Here is a 23,605-nt window from a genome sequence, read left to right on the forward strand (position 1 = left end):
ATAACAACAAACTAACACAAATATTCTTAACTTATGATCATTCCGTTCTACATATATAATCAGTAATTCACAATATAATCACATAGCTGCATATTCATCGTCATGATCATTACTTAGAACATTTGCATTAATTCAGGAAAAAAAAATAAAAAGACAATGGAAGAAAATTCATACATATCATACCCTTTACCCCTCCCTTTCATTGATCACTAACATTTCAATCTAAATTTGTTTTAACATTTGTTCCCTATTATTTACTTTTATTCCATATGTTTTACTCATCTATTGATAAGATAGATAAAAGGAGCATCAGACACAAGGTTTTCACATCACACAGTCACATTGTGAAAGCTATATCATTATACAATCATCTTCAAGAAATATGGCTACATCTTCAAGAGACACAGTGCTACATTTTCAGGCAGTTCCCTCCAGCCTCTCCATTACATCTTGACTAAGAAGGGGATATCTATTTAATGCGTAAGAATAACCTCCAGGATAACCTCTCAAGTCTGTTTGGAATCTCTCAGCCATTGACACTTTATTTTGTTTCATTTTGCTCTTCCCCCTTTTGGTCGAGGTTTTCTCAATCCCTTGATGCTGAGTTTCAGCTCATTCTAGGATTTCTGTCCCACGTTGCCAGGAATGTCCACACCCCTGGGAGTCATGTCCCACGTAGATGGGGGAGGGCAGTGAGTTTGCCTGTTGTGTTGGCTGGAGAAGGAGGCCACATCTGAGCAACAGAAGAGGTTCTCTTGGGGGTGAATCTTTTTTTTTTTTCTTCCTTTCCAATTTGGATGCCTTCTCTTTCTTTTTCTTGCCTAACTGCTCTGGCTTTAACTTCTAGTACAGTGTTGAATAACAGTGGTGACAATGGGTATCCTTGTCTTGTTCCTGGTGTTAGAGGGAAAGCTTAGATAGATCTTTCACCATTGAGTACAGTGTTAGTTGTGGGTTTGTTATATATACCTATTATCATGTTAAGGAGGTTTCCTTCTATTCCAATTTTTCTACGTGTTTTTATTAAGGAATGATGCTGGGATTTTTTTTCTGCATCAATTGAAATCATCATGTGTTTTTCCCCCCCTTCATTCTGTTAATATGGGGTATCACATTGGTTGGTTTTCTTATATTAATCCACTATTGCATACCTGGGATAAATCCTACTCAATTATACACTATTGGATTTGATTGCTAGTATTTTTTGGAGAATTTTTACATCTATATTCATAAGAGAAATTGGTCTAAAATTTCCTTTTCTTGTAGTATATTTATCTGGCTTTGGTATGAGGTGATGTTGGTCTCATACAATGAGGTACAGAATATTCCCTCCTCTAAAGTTTTCTGGAAGAGTTAGAGAAGGATTGGTATTAATTTTTTAAATGATTTATAGAATTCACCTGTGAAGCCACTGGTCCTGGGCTTTTCATTGTTGGGAGGTTTTTTTATGATTGATTCAATCTCTTACTTGTGATTGGTCTAGGGAGTTCTATTTCTTTTAGAATAGGTGTAGATTATTTTCTAGGAATTTGTCCATTTCACCTAGGTTGTCTAATTTGTTGGCACACAGTTGTTCATAGTATCTTCTCATGATCTAATTTCTATAGAGTAGTAATATCACCCTTTCATTTCTGATTTTATTTGCCTCCTCTCTTTTGTCAGTCTAACTAAAAGTTTGTGAGTTTGACTGTTTCACAAAACCAACCTTTTTTCTAAAAAAAAAACAAAAAACAACTTTTGGTTTTGTTAATGCTCTCCATTGTTTTTTTATTCTCTGTTATTTCTGCTCTAATCATTATTTGTTTTCTTCTGCTTTCTTTCTCTAGTTCCTCCAGGTCTTGGGGGTGAATCTTAAGCCTAATTTTACATAGACTTGGCATATCCTTTGTGGGGTTAAGTTCCATATGAACAAACACCAAGATTGGGGGCTCAGTCTATAGCTTTGGTTGTCCCCACTATCCTCTGCTTTTGAGGAATCCAAAGCCATTCTAATTCTTGATGATTTGTATGTGGTCTCTTTTTTCCTCTCTCTGAAATTTTCAACAATATACTTTCCCCACAGTGTGCTGAAATTCCGCATATTAACGTTGGTGTGAGTCCATTTTTATCATTATGCTAAGCACTCAGTGAATCCTTTAAGTTCGGCAACTCATTTCATTTAATTGTAGGAAATTTTTTTTGCATGGGCAGGCACTGGGTATCGAACCCGGTTCTCTGGCATGGCAAATGAGAATTCTGCCACTGAGCCACTGTTGCACCAGCCAGGAAATGTTTTTTAATTATTCATTTATCACTTATAATAATTTACTCTGTGTTTCTGGAATTCCTTGTTTGGATATTGTTATTTCCTCCTCTAAGCAACAACTTAGTATTAAAATTTTGATTTCTTTCTTTCTAATTGCCTATATTTTATCCATATATCCATTTTTAAATCATTGACCTCATAATTACATAGTTTTGCAGCTTGACTTTTTTTCACCTAACATAGTTTAAGCCTTTTTCCCAAGACCTTAAAAATTCTTCATTAACATTATTTTTATTAGTGTGATAATATTCTAGATGTGTTTGATCTTTTAAAGCACCTACCATCTATGCAATTCTTTACTCAACAGTTGAGGAGTACTTGAGTTTAAATTCTTCCATAATCACAGGGCTCGTGTTAGGTTTTTTTACTGTATGTCTGTGAATACAAATTCTAGAGAATACAATTGTGCTTACAAACTGAGAAAAAAAAACCCCACAATGCATGAACTATTTATAAACCTGTAAAAATGTTTTAAAATGCTTAATTATAAGTTATCCCACGTCCAGATTTTTGTTAATGCTTTTGGTATTCTAATAGCAGAATATCAGTAACAAAGTTAAATAGGGAGAGAAAGGGAAAAAAGAGGTCACCTGGCCTCCTTTCAGTTTCTGGAACATGTCAGACTTTCTCGTCCAAAATCTTTGGGATTAATGTGTTCCACTGTCTGCAGTTTTTCTTTTCTTTCCTGTTCTCATGTTGCTTCTTCTTATCTTTCAAGCTATAACTTAAATGCCACTTCCTTAGAGAAACCTTTCCCAACCACCCTATCTAATGTAGCCCCCCAAACTCTACAGAACCCCATTTCTTTCTTTTTCCACATAGCAAAAGATGTTTTAACTTTACTCTCCATGCTTCTCTTTCTATAACCACTTCAGGACTGTCCCCTAGAGAGAAAGATTAGATTCCTTATAGCAGGAATGCAAAGCAAAAAATTAGTATTTAGTGTTTTTAAGTTTTAAACTAGGCTCTTGAAAAAAAAAAAAAGGAGGTCCTGAAGGAGCCCTTATCCAGCTAGTGATCGAGGAAGAGGCATATAACCACAGCTCTCCAACTTCCAACTTTAGTAGAGAGTCTTCTGGCTGGGACACAGGGTGGAGAGAAGGATGTATGGGGAAAAAAAAAAAGCCATGGATGAGATGAGGGGCAGTAAAAAAAATGGGGATTTAGGGGAAATCCAGGGAGATCTGATGAATGGTTAGTCCATGAGAACAAGTACAGGGCATAGAAGCTGGCTCTTAGTTGACAGCTGCCTATGCAGCTCAAACACTGTCCCTATGCTCAGATTTTACTAGGCTCCCACCTAACTTGTCCCATGTGCACACTCCCCTTGTCAACAGCCCAACATGCATAAGCTCCTTAATACAGACAGTGAGATTCTTACCACTTCCACCACCCAGTGGGACATCTTGAGGAGAAGGCCAGAAATGTTATTCAGGTGATGCTGGACAGCAGTAAAACCCACCCTGGTTAAACTAGTAATATTTTAATCATAGTTTGTAATTATCTTATATACATATTAGTTTACTTATTTATCACTCCCACTACAATGTGAACTCCACAAGAATGGAAAACTGGTTGCTCATCTCTGCTGTATCTTCAACCTCTAAAACACGGGCCTGTAATATTTGTTAACTTGACAAATGAAGAGACAACTGTAGAAAATATGAATTATTGATTTCCAATTAATATTTCAAAGTACAGTCCAGTACAATAACTCCAAATTACCTCCAAGTGCTAGCAAGTTTGAGTCATTTAGGAAAACTTATTTTGGAATCTACTCATTTTATTTAAAGCACAAGCTAGAAATTAAGGCACTCCCATATTGAATACAGCCATAGAATTCCTTACACATAATTTCTCTGGCTAGCTTACAGAGTGGTAGTTTAGGACTTTCCACTTCTATTAGTTCAATTAGAGAACTGTGAGTTCTCTCATTTGGTATATCATCACACCAACTACTAAGGGCTTTGTTACTAAGATGACATTCATATGGACTCTCTCCTGTATGTTTCCTTTTATCAACTGAAATAGTACTGATGAATAAAGGCACTACCATGTTGATTTCAAAGACAGTGTTTCTTCAGTATGTGAATTCTCTGGTGTGTTTAAAGTTTAAAGCTATGACTGAAATCTCTTCTATACTCCTAATGTGTAGTGTGAGTTCTCTCATTCCAGCTAAAATCAGAATACTGACTGAAGGTTTTCCCATACTGATAACACTCATAGGTTTCCTCTTAAGTTTTAATCATTTCATGTTGTTTAAGGTTAGAAAATTTAAGGTGTTCCCAGAGAAATGACATTCTCATGGCTTCTGTTTACTGTGCAGTCTCTCATGTTGCCTGAGGGCAGAACTATAAGTGAAAGTGTTCCCACACAGATGACATTCATAGGATTTCTATCTAGTCTGACATCTCTCATGTTGTGTAGGGTAGAACAGTGATTTAAGGTTTTTCTACATGTGTGGTATTCATAAGGTTTATCTTCAGGTGTCTGTTCTCTGATGTTGTCTAAGATGAGATATTGACTGAAGGCTTTCCCACATGCATGGCATTCGTAGGCTTTCTCTCCAGTGTGAATTCTCTCATGTTGTCTGAGTGTAGAACAATGATTGAAGGCTTTCCCACATGTTTGACATTCATAGGTTTTCTCTCCAGTGTGTGTTCTCCAATGTTATCTTAGACAAGAAGATTGACTGAAGGCTTTCCCACATAGATGGCATTCACAGGGTTTCTCTCCAGTGTGTGTTCTCTCACATTTTCTTAAGATAAGAATATTGACTGTAGGTTTTCTCACATAGATGGCATTCATGGAATTTCTCTCTAGTGTGAGTTATCTGATGTTGTCTGAGGGTAAAACAATGACTGAAGGTTTTCCCACATATATGGCACTGATAGGGCTTCTCTCTTGTGTGTGTTCTCTCATGTCATCTAAGATGAGAAGATTGACTGAAGGCGTTCCCACACAAATGGTATGGTATTCATAGGGTTTCTCTCCAGTATGAGTTCTATCGTGTTTTTGAAGATCAGAAGATTGACTGAAGGCTTTTTCACATAGATTACATTCATTGGGCTTCTCTACAAGGTGAGTCTTCTCATGTCATCTAAGGTCAATAAATCTAATGAATGTTTTCCCACGTGGAAGACACTCATATAATTTATCTCCAGTTTGAGTTCCATTGTATTGCCTGTGGCCAGAGCTTTTAATAACAGCTTTAGCCCTTTGATGGCATTCATGATTACTTCTAGTGTGATTCTGCTTATGCAGATTAAATGATGACTGGTCACTGAGGACTTTTCCAAGTGGTTTGCTTAAATTTAGTTTCTTTCTTATGGGAATTAAGGCATGTTGAGTCATTGTGGATCTGAGAGTAGAATTTTCTTGCAAATAATTATGTTTAAAGGAATTTTTTTGAGTGTGACATATCTGCAATGAAATGATGTCAGAATTTTCATTCCTGTAGCTAAGTTGCATATATATATCACGTCTTGCTTTTTACAGGCAGTTTTACTGCCTGGACTCTGGTTTTGAAGAAATTCCATTCTTGTTCTCTTTGTTCCAACTGGGAAAGTAAATCTGGGTTGCATTTCTAACATCCCACTGAGACTAGATAATTGATATTCTCCAGCATCACTTCCTTGAACAGCTTTCTCTGGGATGTGTTTAGCAATGCCTACTCTTTCTGAGTGAAGTCTGATATCTTTGAAGGTCATTAACTCTTGTGATTGCATTGTCAATGGTTCAGCTGACAACTGTCTTCCTTTGGATTTTCACTCAATCAGACAAACAGTAAGTGAGCAAAGGAAAGCTATTGCTGCCATCACCAGCTTACGTGCATCACAGCCACCTTAGGTGCCACAGTCTGCTGTTCTCTTTGTGGTCTCATGTGATCTGTAGGAAAACTTTTAACAAACAAATTTATAACAAACAAACCATTTTTCTATGAATTTTTTTAAATGCATATTGCTTTTTAGATATTTTATCACTTTGCACTAGTACTGTGATAAAACTGGCATACCTTTTTAAATTCTTTATTATGGAGAATTTCAAGCATAAACAAAAGCAAAGAAGTAGTATAATAAACCCTCCAGGCACTCAATATCCATCTTCAGCAATAATCAGTCCACAGTTAATATTATTTCATCTGTATCCCACACTCCAAATCCCCCACCTCCCACTGAATTGCTCTGAATCAAATTCCAGGCTCACACTTAACCTTGGTGTGAGTTCATTTTTATCATTATGCTAAGCCCTCAGTGAATCCTTTAAGTTTAGCAACTCATTTCTTTCAGTTCTAGGAAATTTTTTTTTCATGGGCAGGTTAGTATTTCATATATACTATATTACATCTGTTAGTATTTCAATATATATCTCAAAGATATGCACTCTAGAAAAAATATAACAGCAGAATTATTACTAAAATTTAACCTTGTTATTCTTTGTGGCCACTATCAGTAAACATTTGTTGAAACTAAGAGACCTTTAAATTTGGTTCATATTAATAACTTAAGCAGCATTTCTTTTTAATATCATCAAATATCTAGCCAGAGTTCCTACTCGCCTAATTGTCTCATAAATGTTTCTTTTTCACAGTGGTTTTAATCAGATTAGAATTCAAGCAGATCCAAACACTTCATTTGGTTATGTCTTTCATTCTCTCGTTTCATATTTTATTTTATTTTTGAAGACTTTGCTAAAGTATTGCAAACAGAAAAAAGTAAACATACTATTTTCACTGAAGACGCACATGTAAAACACATTCCAGAAGTCCCTCCTTTCCCCCCATTTAGTTACTGCCACCCCAAAGGGTTAACTACCAACCTGACTTCTAACACTCTGGACTAGTTTTGCCCGGTTTTCAACTTCATATGTACATATCACAGCTTATTTAGCCACTTGTCCATTGATGGACATTTGGGCTGTTTCCATCTCTTGGCAATAGTAAATAATGTTGCTATAAACATTGGTGTGCAAACGTTCGGTGTTCTTGCCTTCAGTTAGGATATCATTCTTAATATTGTGTTTTATAGCTGCGTATGAAAGGTCTGGATTCAAATAAGCGCTTTTAGATAGTGGCAAACTTCTCTGGCAGCTCAAATTAGGGAGCAATCACTTTCAATGGGGTTTGGGGAGATGGAAAGGAAATGAAGAAAAGTTTTGTGAGGGCCGTGACATTTCAGCTAGGCTTAAAAGTTGCTAGAGCATTATCAATTGGCTGTAAGAGCTGTATAAATTGGAATGAGTGGAGAGCAGTGCAGAAGCTGGAAAAGTGGCATAATGGGTTGAATGGTGGACCCCAAAAGGTATGTTTTAGGTCCTATTCCCATCAACCTGTGAATATTTTATTTGGAGAAAAAGTCTTTGCAGATAATTAAATTAAGGACCCTGAAATTATCTTGGATTACCTGAGTGTGTTCTAAATTCAATGACAAGTGTCCTTCTGAGAGACACAAGAGGAGAAGACATGCAGAGGTGGCAACAATGTAAAGACAGAGGCAGAGATGGGAATGATGTGGCCACAAGCCAAGAAAGCTGACAATCACCAGAAGGTGAAAGAGGTAAAGAATAGATTCTCCCTAAGAGCCACCAGAGTGTCACCTTGCTGCCAATCTTGTTTTTGAACTTCTGGCTTCCAAAACTGTGAGAAAATACATTTCTGTTGTCTTAAGCTATCAAGTTTGTGGTAATTTGTGATGACACCTACAGGAAACTAACAGAAGTGGGATGTGGCTAGAATATGGCAGAATTTTATCATTTGATCATTTCAGAAAAATTTCAACAAATTTTACTGATAATGGCCACAAAGAATAACAAGGTTAAATTTTAGTAATAATTCTGCTGTTATATTCTTTCTAGAGTACATATCTTGAGATATATTTTGAAATATATATCAGACGAAATATCATGATGCCTGATTCAGAGCAATTCAGTGGGAGGTGGGGGAGTCAGGGTGTGGGATACAGATGAAATAATATTCACTATGAACTGATTATTGCTGAATAATGAGTGCCTGGAGGGCTTATTATACTACTTCTTTGCTTTTGTTTAATGCTTGAAATTCTCCATAATAAAGAATTTAAAAAGCTTTGCCAGTTTTATCACAGTACAATTGCAAAGTGATAAAATATCTAAATTTCATCAAATTTAGATGATACATTTATTCATCTCTTTAGTATTTGTTGAGTAAATGCTGCATACATAGTATGTGCTAGGCTCTGGGGACAGCCCAGCCAAATGGACATTGAAGATTTCTTTTCACTTTGGGAATTACTGTCTTCTTCCCATTATCATAAAAACTACTTGAGAGCAGGGATCTTGTTATTCTTTGTGGCCATTATCAGTAAACATTTGTTGAAATTAAATCACCTTTTAAATTTGGTTCATATTAATTACTTAAGCAGCATTTCTCTTTAGGTAGTAATACATAATTTTGTGCTAGTGGGCTCAGAATTCAGGAAGTCTTATTTTATCTTGACTTGTAATATATAACAAGACAATAGATTAGATTAGTGTAAAAGATATCTTTTCCGAGTGTTACTAATTAGGAAATAAGGGCCAATATGCCACTGGCCTTCCTTTTTTTTTTTTTAATTTTAATTGATAAAACCAAAAAACATACAAACACAAACCATCTTAACATATGAACATTCTATACTTGGTGGGTAGTCAATGACTGGCTTTCTTTTTTGTTTTGTTCTGTTTGCAGTTCTTTGGGAACTCCTGACTCAGCTCTATGGTGAGCTTTACCTGGACTAGTGGAAGGGAACTATAAGACAGATGAACCAGAACATAATTTATATTTGGCTTCAAGTACATTAGAATACTTACATTTGAATATGTGTCTAATGTTCCCATCTGTGGCAAGGAATGACTTCAGGGCATTATTTTTTTCTGCTTCTAAACTAGATGCTAGGTGATTTACACTTTATACTTATTTATATGAGGATGGGAAATATTATACTTTGGCTTTTTAAAGCATTTTTATTGTGAAATATAACATATATGCAAAAAATACATTTCAAAGTAGATTTTTAACAATTAGTTATAGAACAGATTTCAAAGTTTGGTATAGGTTACAGATCCATAATTTCAGGCATTTTCCTTCTAGCTGCTCCAAGACACTGGAGACTAAATAGAAATATCAATAAAATGATTCAGTAATCACACTCATTTGTTAAATTCTAATTTCTCTGTTCTAACTCGTCCTTCTCCTTTGATCCTTCTTCTAAACGTAAGGGATGTACAACCTGCTTTCCAACTTGTTCCTCATCTGGGACTTGGGAGGGGAGAAGACATGCATTCTTTTTTAACGTTGATATGCCTGTATTAGTTTGCAAGCTGCCAGAATGCAATATACCAGAAATGGCATGGCTTTTAAAAAGGCAATTTAGTAAGTTTCAAGTTTACAGTCCTAAGCCTATAAAGATGTCCAAATTGGGCAGTACAATGGTGGCTCAGTGGCAGAATTCTTGCCTGCCATGCCACAGACCCGGGTTTGATTCCTGCAGTCTGCCCATGCAAAAGAAAAAAAAAAAGTCCAAAGTAAGGTATCCAGGGAAAGATACCTTAATTCAAAGAAGGCTGATAGATCTAGAACAACTCTGCCAGTTGGGATGTCATGTGGCTAGCATTTGCTGGTCCCTTGCCCCTGGGCTCTGTTGCTTTCAGCCTCTGTTCCTGTGGGGGTTCCTCACTTTGCTTCTCCCAGGCTAGCTTTCATTTCTTCGCTTCCCTTGGCTCTCTCTAGGTTCTTGCTTGCTTAACATCTCATGGCAACATCTGCTGGGTTCCAAGCATCCCCAAACATCTGTGTCTCTGGTCTCCAAGTATCAGCATCTGTGTCATCTGTGAGTATTCTGTTGGCTCTGAGCTACCTCTAAAATACATCCTCTTTTAACAGACTCCAGTAAACCAATCAAGATCCACCTTATAATGTCCATCTAATCAAAAAGTCACACCCATAATTAAGTGGGCAAGTCACATCTTTGTGGAGATAATCTAATCAAATTTTCTGCCCTACAGTACTGAATCAGGATTAAAAGAAATGGCTGTCCCCAAAAGACAGGATCAGGATTAAAACATGGCTTTTCTGGGGGTACATAATAGATTCAAATTGGCACAATGCCTTTAATACCACCTTTATTTCCTTTATAGTAATAGATTTTAAGATCAAAATGGTTTTATTACAAAGAAAGAAGGTCAAGGTACAAATAGGGGATACAGCAGGCCAGGAGCCATTTCACACCATACCGGCTTCCTACTACTGGGGACTAATAGGGTATCATGCTAGTATGTGACATCACCAACATAAAACATTTGAAAACATTAGCAAATGTTAGAAACATAGTTGAATGTGCAAAATGCAGAATGTTACAGCAAACAATGTGATGTGAGGATATAAGAGTTGTACCTAAAGGGAAAGTAGAACAGACTGCAAGGGGGTATGTATTAGAATTTTTGAGACTAGTGCAAAAGCAAATATAAAAATCAAGAAAGAGGATGCACAGGTGGTTCGGGGGTAGAATGCTCGCCTTTCATGCAGGAGACCCAGGTTCGATTCCTGGACCATGAATCAAAAAAAAAAAAATCAAGAAAGAGTTGCTCACTTTAGCTGAAGATAATCATTGAAAGTTCCCTGTAAAAGGGCCCAACAGTGAAAATTTAGATAGCAGCAGAGGTGTGCCAGGCTGGAAGAGCAAATGTTGCTGAGCATTCTCCTATTCTACCAATTGCTACCCACACCTTGTTTTCTCTTCTTATTGCAAAATAAAACGCTCTGACCATTTTTATTCTTAAACATATATTTTTATTCCTCATCTTAAATCCACCTATTTTATTTGTTCTTTCATCTATGACTGCTTGCTGATTGAATACTTTTCTTCAAGCAAAAAATGTATAGGAAAATCTTGTCTATAACTTCATTTTTAAAAGTACTTGCTCAGCTCACCACTGCATTTCAGCTGTATTATAGTCCAATTCTTCTTATCAACATTAAGACCTATAGCAATTATTCCAAGTCTATTCTGAACCTTGTATAAGAATAAAAGTTAGAATTAACAACAAAACCTATCATGGCAACATAGTTTTTTTCAAAATTCTTAAAAATGGGACAGGTGTAAAAAAATTGAAGTCCACTGCACTAAAGTAAGTATATTTCCCACACAGAAGTTAGAATTATCTTCCAAAGACATAAAACCAACATGCCCCTTCTCAGCTCAAAATCTTCCATGTGCTTTCTACCACAATTAGAATAAAATCCAAGCTCCTTCTAAACTTTACAAGAATGTGGGTGAACTGGCCTCTGCGTACTACACTCTGCTGGCTAACTTACCCCAGTCTCAGTGACATACTTGCTGATTCTCAAACACATCTCAGTGCCATTTCACGTTCTCAGGTGTTCTTACCCAGTTCTTCATATTGCCCACAGTCTTGATTTCCTGGTTGCTAGGACAAATACCATACTGTCCATTAAACAACTGGAATTTATTTGTTCTCAGTTTCAGAGGCTGAAAGGCTTGCTTCTTCCTGGAGTCAGAAGCATTCTGGCTGGCCAGCCATCCTTGGGTTCCCTGGCTTTCACACCACATGGTGGGGCCTGTGCAAGTGAAGGGTCCTAATACAGGGGGGAATACATAAAAAAAGAAAGCCATGGGGAGGAGTTAGAAGCCAGAAGAAAACGGAACAGGAAGAGATTAAGGTTATTCTTTCTGATGTTAGTACATCCATTCCACCCAGAGGTAGATTTATCATGAAGCTAATGAAATTGAAACTCTTTTTTTTTTTTAAGATGCAGAGTCATGATCTCTAATTCTGCTCTTCCTTTGAGACCTCCGCAACATAATGTAAAGCAAAGTTAGATTTATAAGAACTATTAGGTTGTTTATGGATACAAGGCACTACAAAGCCACGAGGAAGAAAAGTCTTAAAAGCAAAGACTTAAGTAGACTGACAGTAGTAGTACTAGCACTAGTATTACTACTATTTTGAGTAGTAACTTCTACTCTAAACTTGAGAGTCCGCGAAAACCTTGTTTTGTTGTGGCCTTTTCCATCAACTCCCTTCTCGGAAGAGTTGCTACTTTCTCCAGGATGAAAACGTCACCCAAGGGCCCGGCCTCCCTCCCGCCCCCCACCCCACACGGTGGTCTGATTTCTCCAGCACCGAGCTCGTTCAGGCCTTAGCGGCCTATATGTCTCTACCGAGCTCCAGAAGGGGCCCGTGATGAGTTTCCTGCGTGGCCACCGCGCGGGGGTGTGGGGCCCGTATTCCAGTAACTGCACTGACCAGAGCCCTAGCCAATGGGGGTGCCTCCGCCAGCACGGCCACTGGTGTCCTCACAGTATTCATGAGTCCATCCGATACATATACACAGACACACACCATCGCCCTCACACACGCACCCGGGGGTGACCTACCTGAGACCCTCCCCGCCTAGGAAGGCCTGGTTGTTGAACTCTCGGAACTCTCCCCCGACCCACTCTCGCCCGCCCGCCAGCTAACACAGGCCTGGACTGGCCACTGGTCGCCGACCCACAGCTGTCCGGCTCCAGGTAAAACCCGGAGCACGAGCAGCTCAGCAGCTCCCGGGAGGTGGCGCGGCGCGGCGCGACGAGCTGAGCATGCGCAGTGCGCAGGGCCGGCTCCCGGCGCAAGAAGGAAGCGTTCCTAGTGATCCCGGCGGCTGCGCTGGGGTATGCGGTACCGGCTAGCGTGGTTGCTGCTCTCCGCGCTGCCCAGCACCTTCCGCTCGGTCTTCGGCGCCCGCCTGCCGCTTCAGGAGCGCATCTCTGGGTAAGCGGAACGAAGCGCCTGGGCCCTCGGGGCCCGCAGGGTCACGGTGGTTTTGCAGATCGGGTTGCAAAGTGGTGATTCAGCACTTAAAGCCGCCGCCGCCGCTCCTCACGCCGCAGGTCCCGCCGGCCTGGGGCCCGGACAGCCGCGCTGAGGCCGCCCGAAGGCCCGGAAGGGCGGCTTGCGGGGCGGGAGCGAGGGGCCTGCCCTGAGAGGACGCGGCGCCCCTCGGCTGGTGAAAGCAAACCCGGGCAGGGACCCGGGGTGACGGGGCGTGTGTCACTAGTGTGGGGGCGCGCAGGGCGCGGACTGAATCGAGTCACCCCAGTCGGCCCCCGGGAGCTGCGCCGTACTTGGTAGTTTGCTAAGAGGAGCCAGGAGTTCGAGTTGGACTGTTTCTTGCCGCGGAGTAAAGAGGTTTAGCGTCCGGGGACCGCTTCTCACTCCCCCTCTCAGCCCTGCTTTTTCATATGGAGACTGAGTTTCCAGTACTCTATGAAAATGTTCTCACTGGACATTGTTAGATTGTTTGCCCCCGCCTTACGGAGTAGAGGAGTGTTAGGTTTCTTGTTGGAGGGCGGGGGGAATTTGTGAGCAGAGAGAAACCTTGGGATCCCCTACAGCAGGTGGCCCTGAGAGATTGTGTGATTTCCCCACAGTTACAAAGAATGCGCAGAGCACGATTAAGAACGCAGGTGTTTTGCCTTCCAGTGGTGTGCTTTCTCCACTTCACAGCTAAGCTGTGTGTACTTGAAATTTTCAGTCTTGTCGTGAATGCTGAATACCCTTTACAGTGAACAGAGGAAAGAATAGACAGTATTGTCTTACCCTACTTGGATACATTATTTGAACCTCTCCTGGTTTTAATCCGTGGTATCCAGGACCTGCGACCTAAGTGCAGGATGCTGTCATAGACCTTTTGTGTATGTTTTCTGCCTTTCAAGGAACTGAATTGACTGGAGTGGACTGAAATGCCAGCAAAGGGTGTGTTTGAGGAGGACACAAAATGGGCCCTACAGGCAGTGTGTTGCCTTAGAAGCACAGTGCAGGTCAGAGGTAGAGGGGACTTGGGCTGGCCTTTGAAGGAAAGACAGAAGGAAAGGTGGGGATGGGGTAATCCAGCCTAGGTATATAGGCAGTTTGTGTTATGGTGACAGCAAGCAGATTAGTCTAGTTGAAGGTCTAGAGAGTTTCCTTGGGGAGATTGGAAGGAACCAATACCGCATTATAAGAGTAGGATAATGCTAACCTTCAAGTTTAGTTGGTCTTTTCCCAGTGACTAGTAGGTAGGGAACCAGTACGTGTTTTATTTATTTATTTATTTTTGCTTGGGCAGGCACTGGGAATCAAACCCAAGTCTCTGGCATGGCAGGGGAGAATTCTGCCACTGAGCCACTGTCGCACCGCCCTATTAAGTGTTTTTGAGTTGGGGAGTGACTTGATGAAACTGGTGGTTTAGGAAATTTGTGTGATGGCTGTGTGCAGGTCATAAGGGAGCGGAGAGAGACCTGAGGCAGAGAAACCGGTCTTTACTGCTTGAATTGGGATGATAGCAAGGATACCTACAAGGGCTAATGCAAATGAAGAATCTGTGGAACTTGTTTTCCCTCCTTTATTTCCCTCTATTTCCCCCAAATCCATTACAACAGGCTTAAAAAGATCCTTGAACTTAAGAAGAGAAGTGGGAGTGGTAAGCATATTCAAGGTACCTTTCTCTGCCCTCTTTAGCATCAGAGCACTTTCTTTTGATCTTAATTTTCCTTGCTGATAGGTATGCTTTAGCTCCATATTGTCTCTACTTACAGAATTTGTGATTTTTTAAAGAAAGCATTGATTTTTTTTTTAGTTTGCATTGTATTTTTTCTCTTAGACTACTCTATTAACACTTTGCAATAGTTCTAGTGATGTAACAACTTACTTATATTTGTACAGTTTGTACAGTTAACCACAGTCATTGTCCACAACAGGTTTTGCTGTTATACAGTCACATATTTTATTCTCTAGCTTTCCTTCTAGTGACATACATGACCCCAGACTTATCCTTTCAACAGTACTCACACTCAGCACTGTTAATTACACTTAAAGTATTGTGCTACCATCACCTCTAAACATTTCCATACATTTACAATCAGTCTTATTTAAAAAATTCTGTACACATTAAGCATTATCTGCTCATTTTCTCCCTCTTTCTATCTCCTGATAACTTATACCTTAGATTGTAACTCCCTGAGTTTGCTCATTATAATTAATTCTTATTAGTGAGGCCGTAAAATATCTGTCCTTTTGTGTCTGGCTTATTTTGCTCAACATAAGGTCCTTAAGATGCATCCATGTTGTTGCTTGTGTCAGGACTTCGTTTCTTCTTATAGCTGCATAATACTCCATCAGTTGAATATACCACAGTTTGATTATCCACTCATCAGTTGGTGGACACTTGGGCTATTTCCATCTTTTGGCAATTGTGAATAATACCGCTGTGAGCGTCAGTGTGCAAATGTCTGTTCCCATCCCTGCTTTCAGTTCTTCTGGGAATATACCTAGTAATGGGATTTCTGGATCATATGGCAGTTCTATATTTAGCTTCTTGAGGAACCGCCAGACTGCCTTCCAAAGCTACTGCACCGTTCTGTATCCCCACCAGCAGTGAATAAGTGTCCCTATTTCTCTACATCCTCTCCAGTACTCATAGTTTTCTGTTTTTTTTTATAGTGGCCATTCTAGTAGCTATGAGATGATATCTCATTGTGGTTTTGATTTGCATTTCCCTAATAGCTAGTGATGTTAAACATCTTTCCATGTGCTTTAAAGCTGTTTGCATTTCTTCTTTGGTAAAGTGTCTATTCGAGTCTTTTACCTTTTTTGTATTTTAAATTTTTTATTGATATGTATTTTATATTCACATACTATGTAATCATCCAAAGTGTACAATCAGGGGTTCATAATATCGTCATATAGCTGTGCGTTTATAATCACAATTGACTTTTTTTTCTTTTTTGTGAAAAATAACATATATACAAGAAAGCAATAAATTTTCAGAGCGCGTGGCAACAGTTAGTTGTAGATCAAATTTCAGAATTGGGCACGAGTTACCATTCCACAATTTTAGGTTTTTACTTCTAGCCGCTCTAAGAAACTAGAGACTAAAGGAAATATCAATAAAATGATTCAGCAATCATACTCATTTGTTAAACTCCACCATCACTTTTGATCTTTCTCCTACTCTTCAGTTATTTGGGCTATGCCCATTCTTGCTTTTTCATGTTGGAGGGAGTTGTCAATAATATGGGATAGAGGGATGGAACTAGTTGATGTCCTAGAGAGCTGGCCCCTCTGCATTTCAGAACTTAATTGATTCAGGGACCCATCTGGAGATTGTAGGTTTCTGGGAAGTTACCCTAGTACATGGAACTTTTGTAGAATCTTATATAGTGCCCTAGGTGTTCTTTAGGATTGGCAGGAATGGTTTTGGTTGGGGTTTGGCAAGCTATGGTAGGTCAGCAATGTCTAACTGAAGCTTGCGTAAGGGTGGCCTCCAGTGTGGCCGCTTGACTCTATTTGGACTCTCTTGGCTACTGATACCTTATTTGTTACACTTGTTTTCCCCCATTTGGTCAGAATGGCATTGTTGATCCCACAATGCCAGGGCCAGGATCATCCCTGGGAGTCATCTCCCATGTTGCCAGGGAGGCTTAAACCCCAGGATGTCATGTCTCACATAGGGGGCAGTTTTGCCTGTAAAAAAAAAATATATATATATATATATTTTTTTTTTTGAGATATCGTCACATACACACAGTCCATCCAAGTATACAATCTATGGCTCACAATATCATCATATAGTTGTATATTCATCACCATGATTATTTTTAGAACACTTCATCACTCTAAAAAAAGAAATAAAAAGAAAAAGCTCATACATTCTGTACCCTTTACCCCCACCCTCTTATTGACCATGGTATTTTAATCTACCCAATTTTTATTACCCCTATACCCCATTATTTGGTTTTTTTTGTCCTTATTTTTTTACTCATCTGTTCATACCCTAGATAAAAGCATAAGACACAAAGTTTTCACAATCACATGGTCACATTCTAAAAGCTATACAGTTACACAATCATCTTCAAGAATCAAGGTTATTGGAATGCAGTTCAGCAATTTCAGGTACTTCCCTCCAGCCACTCCAATACATCATAAACTAAAAAGGAATATTTATATAATGTATAGAAATAACCTCCAGGATAACTTCTTGACTTTGTTTGAAATCTTTCAGCCATTGAATCTTTATTTTGCCTCATTTCTCTCTTTCCCTTTTTGGTCAAAAAGAATTTCTCAGTCCCATGATGCTGGGTCTTGGCTTATCCCAGGAGTCCTGTCCTATATTGCCAGGGAGATTTACATCCCTGGAAGTCATGTGCCATGAGGAGGAAGAGGGAAGGGTAGTGAGTTCACCTGCTGATTTTGCCCGTTTCTTAAATTGGGTTGTTTGTCTTGTTAGTGTTGAGTTGTAAGCTTTCTTTAACTATTCTGAAAATTAAACCCTTATTGAATATGTGGTGTCCAAATATTTTCTCCTATTGTGTAGGCTGCTGTGCTGGTTCGAAAGTGTTATATACCCCAGAAAATCCATGTTTTAATCCTGAGTCAATCTTGTGGAGGCAGCCATTTCTTTTAATCCTGATTCAATACCATAAATTGGAAATTTTCTATTAGATTATCTCCACGGAGATATGACACACCCAAATTTGGCTCTGACCCTTGATTAGATGGAGATGTGACTTCACTCATTCCAGGTAGGTCTTGATTAGATTCCTGGAGTCCTTTTAAAGGAGGAAACATTTTGGAGAAGGTCAGAAACTACTGAAGCTTCAGAGCTGACAGGAACTTCACAGCAGATACATGGAGAACAGAGACATAGGTGTTTGGAGATGCTTGGAGCCTAGCAGACATTGTTATGAGATGTAAAGCAAGCCAAAACCTGGAGAGAGCCAAGGGAAGCCAAGAAATGAAAAAGCCAGCACTGGCAAAGTAAAGTGAGGAACTTCCACTGAGACAGAGGCTGAAAGCTGCAGAGCCCAGGAGCCAGGAACCAGCAAATGCTAGTGTAACTTCCCAGCTGACAGAGGTGTTCCTGACCCATCGGCCTATCTTGAGTGTCGGTCACCTCTTGTTGGTGCCTTAATTTGGATGCTTTCACTTCCTTAGAACGATAAGCTTGTAATTTATTACATTCTCCTTTTTAAAAGCCATTTCAGTTCTGGTATATTGCATTCTGGCAGCTTCCAAACTAGCACAGCTGCCTTTTCACTTTCTTGACAAAGTCCTTTGAAGTACAGAAGTATTCAATTTTGAAGTGATCCCATTTATATTTTCTTTCATTTCTTGTGTTTTGGTGAAAAGTCAAAGAAACCACCTCCCACCACAAGATCTTAAAGATGCTTTCTTACATTTTTTTCCAGGAGTTTTGTGGCCTTAGCTCTAATGTTTAGGTCTTTGATCCATTTTGAGTTAATTTTTATATAAAGTGTGAGATATGGATCTTCTTTTATTCTTTGAATATGGGTATCCATTTCTCCCAGCATCATTTGTTCAAGAGACTATTCTGTCCCAGTTGAGTGGACTTGGCCACCTTATCAAATATCAATTGACCATAGATGTAAAGGTCTATTTCTGAACTCTCAGTTTTATTCCATTGGTCAATATATCTATCCTTAAGAAAGCATCAATTTTAAAAATTTCAAACAACCAAATGTTTTGTGTGTTCCAGTTATGATTGGATTTTTTCTTTTCTTTTTTACCACTGCTCTTCACTTTAATTGATGTAGTCCAGGGCATAGTTGACCAATGAGAGCTTTAAGCTAAGATTGTTTTCGGAGAGGGAAATTTAGGAGATTCAAAACATAATAAATGAGACCAACCCTTTAGAAAGCTCCACCCTAAAAATAAGTGGCAAAGGTTATTTAGGAAAATACTGGTCCAATCAAAGGGGTCCAAGTGTAGTTTTAGGAAGGAAAGTACTAACATCTGAAGCTCCCACATATTCAAATGTTAAGGAAGATAAGCAATCCTACTGTATGTAGCAGGAAGAATGTGTTAACAGGGATGGTTCCACAATTGTTTACCAGAATTGCTGGTATTTAACCCATCTGTCTGTTACTGGAGACTGAGCTCTTAACTGTTATGTTCTGCTTCTGTCAGTATTTGGACCTTCATTTTCTGGTCTAACCTCTTGAGAATGAGATGGTCTTAAAGCATTTGCATGAGAAAAAGCAATTCATTTAAAAAGCAGCCCCATTGTCCTTTGTTCAGTTGTATTGGATAAGTTGGGCTGTGTGAATTGTTTGAATTATTTATAAACCTGAAGGTATTAGCCCAGTCCTAGACAACTACTTGAGACACCTGGACATCAGTCATTGCACTTTGCAAGCAGCCCTACTCTGCATTTCCCTATTCTAAAGGCTTATGAAACAGTGATGTGCCAGGTTGGACTAACTATTAAGATTCAGGCTTTTAAACTGCTTTTAACCAGAAAAAAATGCCTTTTAATAGTGTAAAATGATAGGCTATTCCTGAGTATCTTTATTTAGTGTTAGCTCAATCCTCACACACTAATAAGTTACATTCTGCCTGTCTGCCTTGAAAGTTAGGGTTGGGAACAATCTCACTAAGCCCTGGTGGAGGCAATAGAAATTCAGTTTGTTCATAAGAATTGGTTTCCTTTCTGTTTTGTTGTTGTTGTTGTTGGTGGTGGTGGTGGTATTTTAAATCTCCTAAACATGTTCCTCGAATACCAACCTCCCTTCAGCTGGAGTGACAAAGCTAGAGCACTTTCCTTTCCATTAGAGGTAGATCTTCTAGGTACTTTGGGTTATGGAGCCTCAGTTAGAGCCTTCTCAGTTGGCTTGTCTTCAGTCTTCTCTGTTCATTCAGCTGTTATTTGAATGTTTACTCTGTAGTGACTATTCACTGTGCTCAGTGCTGTGGGGATTGGAAAGACAGCCATAAATCCTTCTGTCAAGGAGCTTTCTAGTCAAAGAGCGAGTTGTTTCTTTCCTTTACCTCTCGCCTTTTAGTAAACATCTTCATTTTTGTGTTCTTTCAATTTATTTTGAATAGCAACTCTGGTCTTTGGTGGGGTTTTTTTTTGTAAATTTTTTTATTAGAGCTGTTCTAGGTGTACAGAAAAATGGTTCAGAATGCACAGAGTTCTCATATTACCCCTCCCCTGTATAAAAATTTTCCATACTATTGTTTTGCAATAGTGTATTACCATTGATGAAATATTATTATTATAATTGTATTAGTAACTATAGTCCATAGTTTATTTTAGGGCTCACTCTTTTTTAAAAAAATATTTTTATTGACAAATCTTCACATACATACAGTCATTACATGGTGTACAATTAGTAGCTCACAGTATCATCACATAGTTGTGTATTCATCACCATGATCATTTTTAGAACATTTGCATCACTCCAGAAAAAAGAAATAAAAAGAAAAAAAGAAAAAACTCATACATCTTATACCTCTTACCCCTCCCTCTCATTGACCACTAATATTTCAATCTACTCAATTTATTTACTGCTTACCCCTCTATTTTTTATTTATTTTTTGATCCATATTTTTTACTCATCTATCCAGAGTCTGGATAAAAGGATGATCAAACACAAGGTTTTCACAGTCACATAATCACTTTGTAAAAGCTGTATAGTTATACAGTCATCTTCAAGAATCAAGGCTCCTGGAACACAGCTCAGCAGTTCTCAGGTACTTCCCTCCAGCTACTCCAATACTCCATAAGCTAAAGAGTTATATCTATATAATGCTTAAGAATAACCTCCAGGATAACCTCTCAACTCTGTTTGAAATTTCTTAGCCACTGAAACTTTGTTTTGTCTCATTTCTCTCTTCCCCATTTCAGTCGAGAGATTTTGTCAACCACTTGATGCCAAGTCCCAGCTCATCCCAGGATTTCTGTCCCACGTTGCCAGGGAGATTTACACCCTTGGAAGTCAAGTCCCATATACGAGGGAGGGCAGTGAGTTCACCTACTGAGTTAGCTTTGAGAGAGAGGCCACATCTGAGCAACAAAAGAGATTCTTTGGGGGTGACTCTTGGCCTAATTTTAAGTAGGTTTAGCTTATCCTTTGCTGGAATAAGTTTCATAGGAATGAACTCCAAGATCAAGGGCTCGGCTTATTGATTTGGTTGGCCCTACTGCTTGTGAGAATATCAGTAATTCTCCAAAAGGAAAAGTTGAATATTTTCTCCTTTCTCCCCACTCCCCCAAGGGGACTTTGCAAATATTTCTTTATTCACTGTCCAAATTATTCTGGAATATATAGGGGCATCACACTAACCTGGACAAATGAACAAAATCTCACGCCCTATTCAGGATTCCATGTACTTATGGTGTTCAACTAAACTGACCATACAAATTAAATTAGGATATGCACTACCCAAAATATAAATTTTGCACTAAATAAACATCTCTCCCTTTGGTCTCACACAGAAGTTGAAGTTTTAAAATATGGACGATAATCATCCTTTACCCTGTATTCTGATCTGCCTTACACCTATCCAGGTCAGCTTCCTTGATATCTCTACTCAAAGTCTGATCACTTTTTCAACTTTTTAAACAGTTTCTGAATGGGGTAGGGCTGACTTTCTTAGCTTCAGAGCTCTAACTCGGACAACTCAGTATTTTTATTACATATTCTGTATCTTTCTTTTAAATCATGAGCTGCTCTTTGAGGGGAGGGTATCACCACACTCTGCCTGGCACACAGTAAATGTGCATATTTATCACATGCATGCATGAATGAAAGAATGAATAGTCTTTCAAAACCAGTTTTCTTTGTTGATTTCCCTGGTTTTGCATGTTTGTGTTATTATTTTCTTAGACTAGCTTGAAAATTAGAATTAGAATGATCTTTGAATCTTTCTCTTTTTCCCTCACTGCTTATTTCCATTAGACACCAAGTCCTCTGAAATTTTTCATCTTAAAGTTTCTTGGAATAATCTTGACCTTCCCTTACTGTTCTAGTTCAGCTGTGGTTGTCTTCACTGACATCTTACATTGCAAGTTTTATGATTTTTCTGGTGTCTTAACTGCCAGCTAATTGATCCTACCCCACCATTGTGAGAGTAATCCTAATATGCCTGTTTCCCCAGGCCATTGTCTTGCATAGACACCACTAATGGTTCTGTACTATTGCAGGATCAAGTCCAGACTTCTCTATGTGGCATTTAAGCGTCCCACAGGCTGGCTGTAGCCTAACTTTCCAGTCCTCTTTAATCAGTTTCACCCATTTGCTGTCTCCTATATAAGACCTTTTCATTTTCAATTCTTTAGTACCCTTCCCTCTTCTTTTTTTTCAAAATCCTGTCTATATTTTACACTCTATACAGACCACACTGTTATATTAAACAGTATATTGTTTAGTTTTGTCTGCTTTTAACTTTATAGAAATTCTTCTTCCCTTACTTATTTTCATTTAATATTGTTTTTGAGAGTTATTCATATAGATGTATGAGTTTATTACCAAATGTCCTAGACTAGTCTTATGTGAATATATTATTTTCTATTCTATTATTGATGGAGATTTTGAGTTTTCATTTTTTCCCTATTACAAATAATCCACATTGCTGACATGCACCATTGCCTAATGTTTGGACTTCTCCTCCACCTACATTCATTTATTTAGAGCTCTTACTAAATCACATTGTTTTAACTGCCATCTCTATATGCCTTGTCCAGTATGGTAGCCACTAGCTGCATGTGCCTATTTAAATTTAAATTAATTAAAATTAAACTGAATTAACAATCAGAGCCTCAGTTTTCCCAAGCAGTATTTCAAGCCGCATTTGATTAGTGGCTATCATTTTGGGCAGTACAGATATAGAATATTGTCATCATTGCAGAAGTTCTATCAGATAAGTCTGGTCTATATTCTGTTGACTCCCAAATGTCTACCTCTAGCCAGAACCTCTCCTCTGAATTTCATATTTATGTAATGAACTGCCTACTCAGTCTTTTCCCTTGGATGTCTAATAGACACATTAATTTATCATGTCCAAAACCTATCTCCAGGTCTTATCCCCTGAACCTTTTCTTCCCACAGTCTTCCCCTTCTCAGTGAATTATGTCTCAGTTCTTTTACTTGTTTAGGCTAACAGGTTGGCATCATCCTCAACACCTTTCTTTTCTCAAATTCCTCATCCTGTTAGTGTATACATCCATATTCTAACTACTTCTCACTACTTCCACTGTCATCATCCTGGTCCAAATCACCATCTCTTGCCAAATTACTGTAATAGCTTCTTTTTTTTTTAATTGTCTAATATAACAAATATTCAAAACAAAGAAAGGAAAAAGGAATAGTTTTCAAAGCACTCTGCAACAAGTAGTTACAGGACAGATTCCAGGGTTTGTCGTGGGCTACCATACCATCCTCTCAGGCTTTTCCTCCTAGCTGCTCCAGAATATAGAAGGCTAGAAGGAATAAATATTTT

At 38.7% G+C, this 23,605-nt stretch overlaps 1 protein-coding gene and 1 long non-coding RNA gene across 5 annotated transcripts in view; one reads left to right on the top strand and one right to left on the bottom strand.

Moving 5' to 3' along the window:
* Positions 1-363: 363 nt before the first annotated feature.
* On the bottom strand, positions 364-12,889 carry LOC143654004 (uncharacterized). 3 transcript variants are annotated; one of them, XR_013161627.1, is made up of 3 exons: positions 12,718-12,889; positions 11,653-11,915; positions 364-6,204 (listed from the first exon to the last, which is right to left on the bottom strand). It is a non-coding gene; the product is annotated as an uncharacterized LOC143654004 (long non-coding RNA). The 3 variants fall into 3 exon arrangements; XR_013161626.1 differs by having other exon boundaries at positions 11,707-11,915; positions 12,718-12,886; XR_013161625.1 differs by having other exon boundaries at positions 365-6,204; positions 11,634-11,915.
* Positions 12,890-12,918: 29 nt separating this feature from the next.
* IDE (insulin degrading enzyme) overlaps positions 12,919-23,605 on the top strand; it is a 124,208-nt gene continuing 113,521 nt past the window's right edge. Inside the window, exon 1 of one of the 2 annotated variants that reach the window (XM_077125432.1) lies at positions 12,919-13,093. In XM_077125432.1, coding sequence (XP_076981547.1) covers positions 12,996-13,093 — 98 coding nt within the window. In that variant the 5' untranslated portion in view covers positions 12,919-12,995. The remainder of the gene's footprint in view (positions 13,094-23,605) is intronic. The other variant, XM_077125431.1, reaches the window with a different exon arrangement.

The sequence above is a fragment of the Tamandua tetradactyla genome, chromosome 13 (assembly GCF_023851605.1).
Source record: "Tamandua tetradactyla isolate mTamTet1 chromosome 13, mTamTet1.pri, whole genome shotgun sequence".
In the NCBI taxonomy this organism is placed as follows: Eukaryota; Metazoa; Chordata; class Mammalia; order Pilosa; family Myrmecophagidae; genus Tamandua; species Tamandua tetradactyla.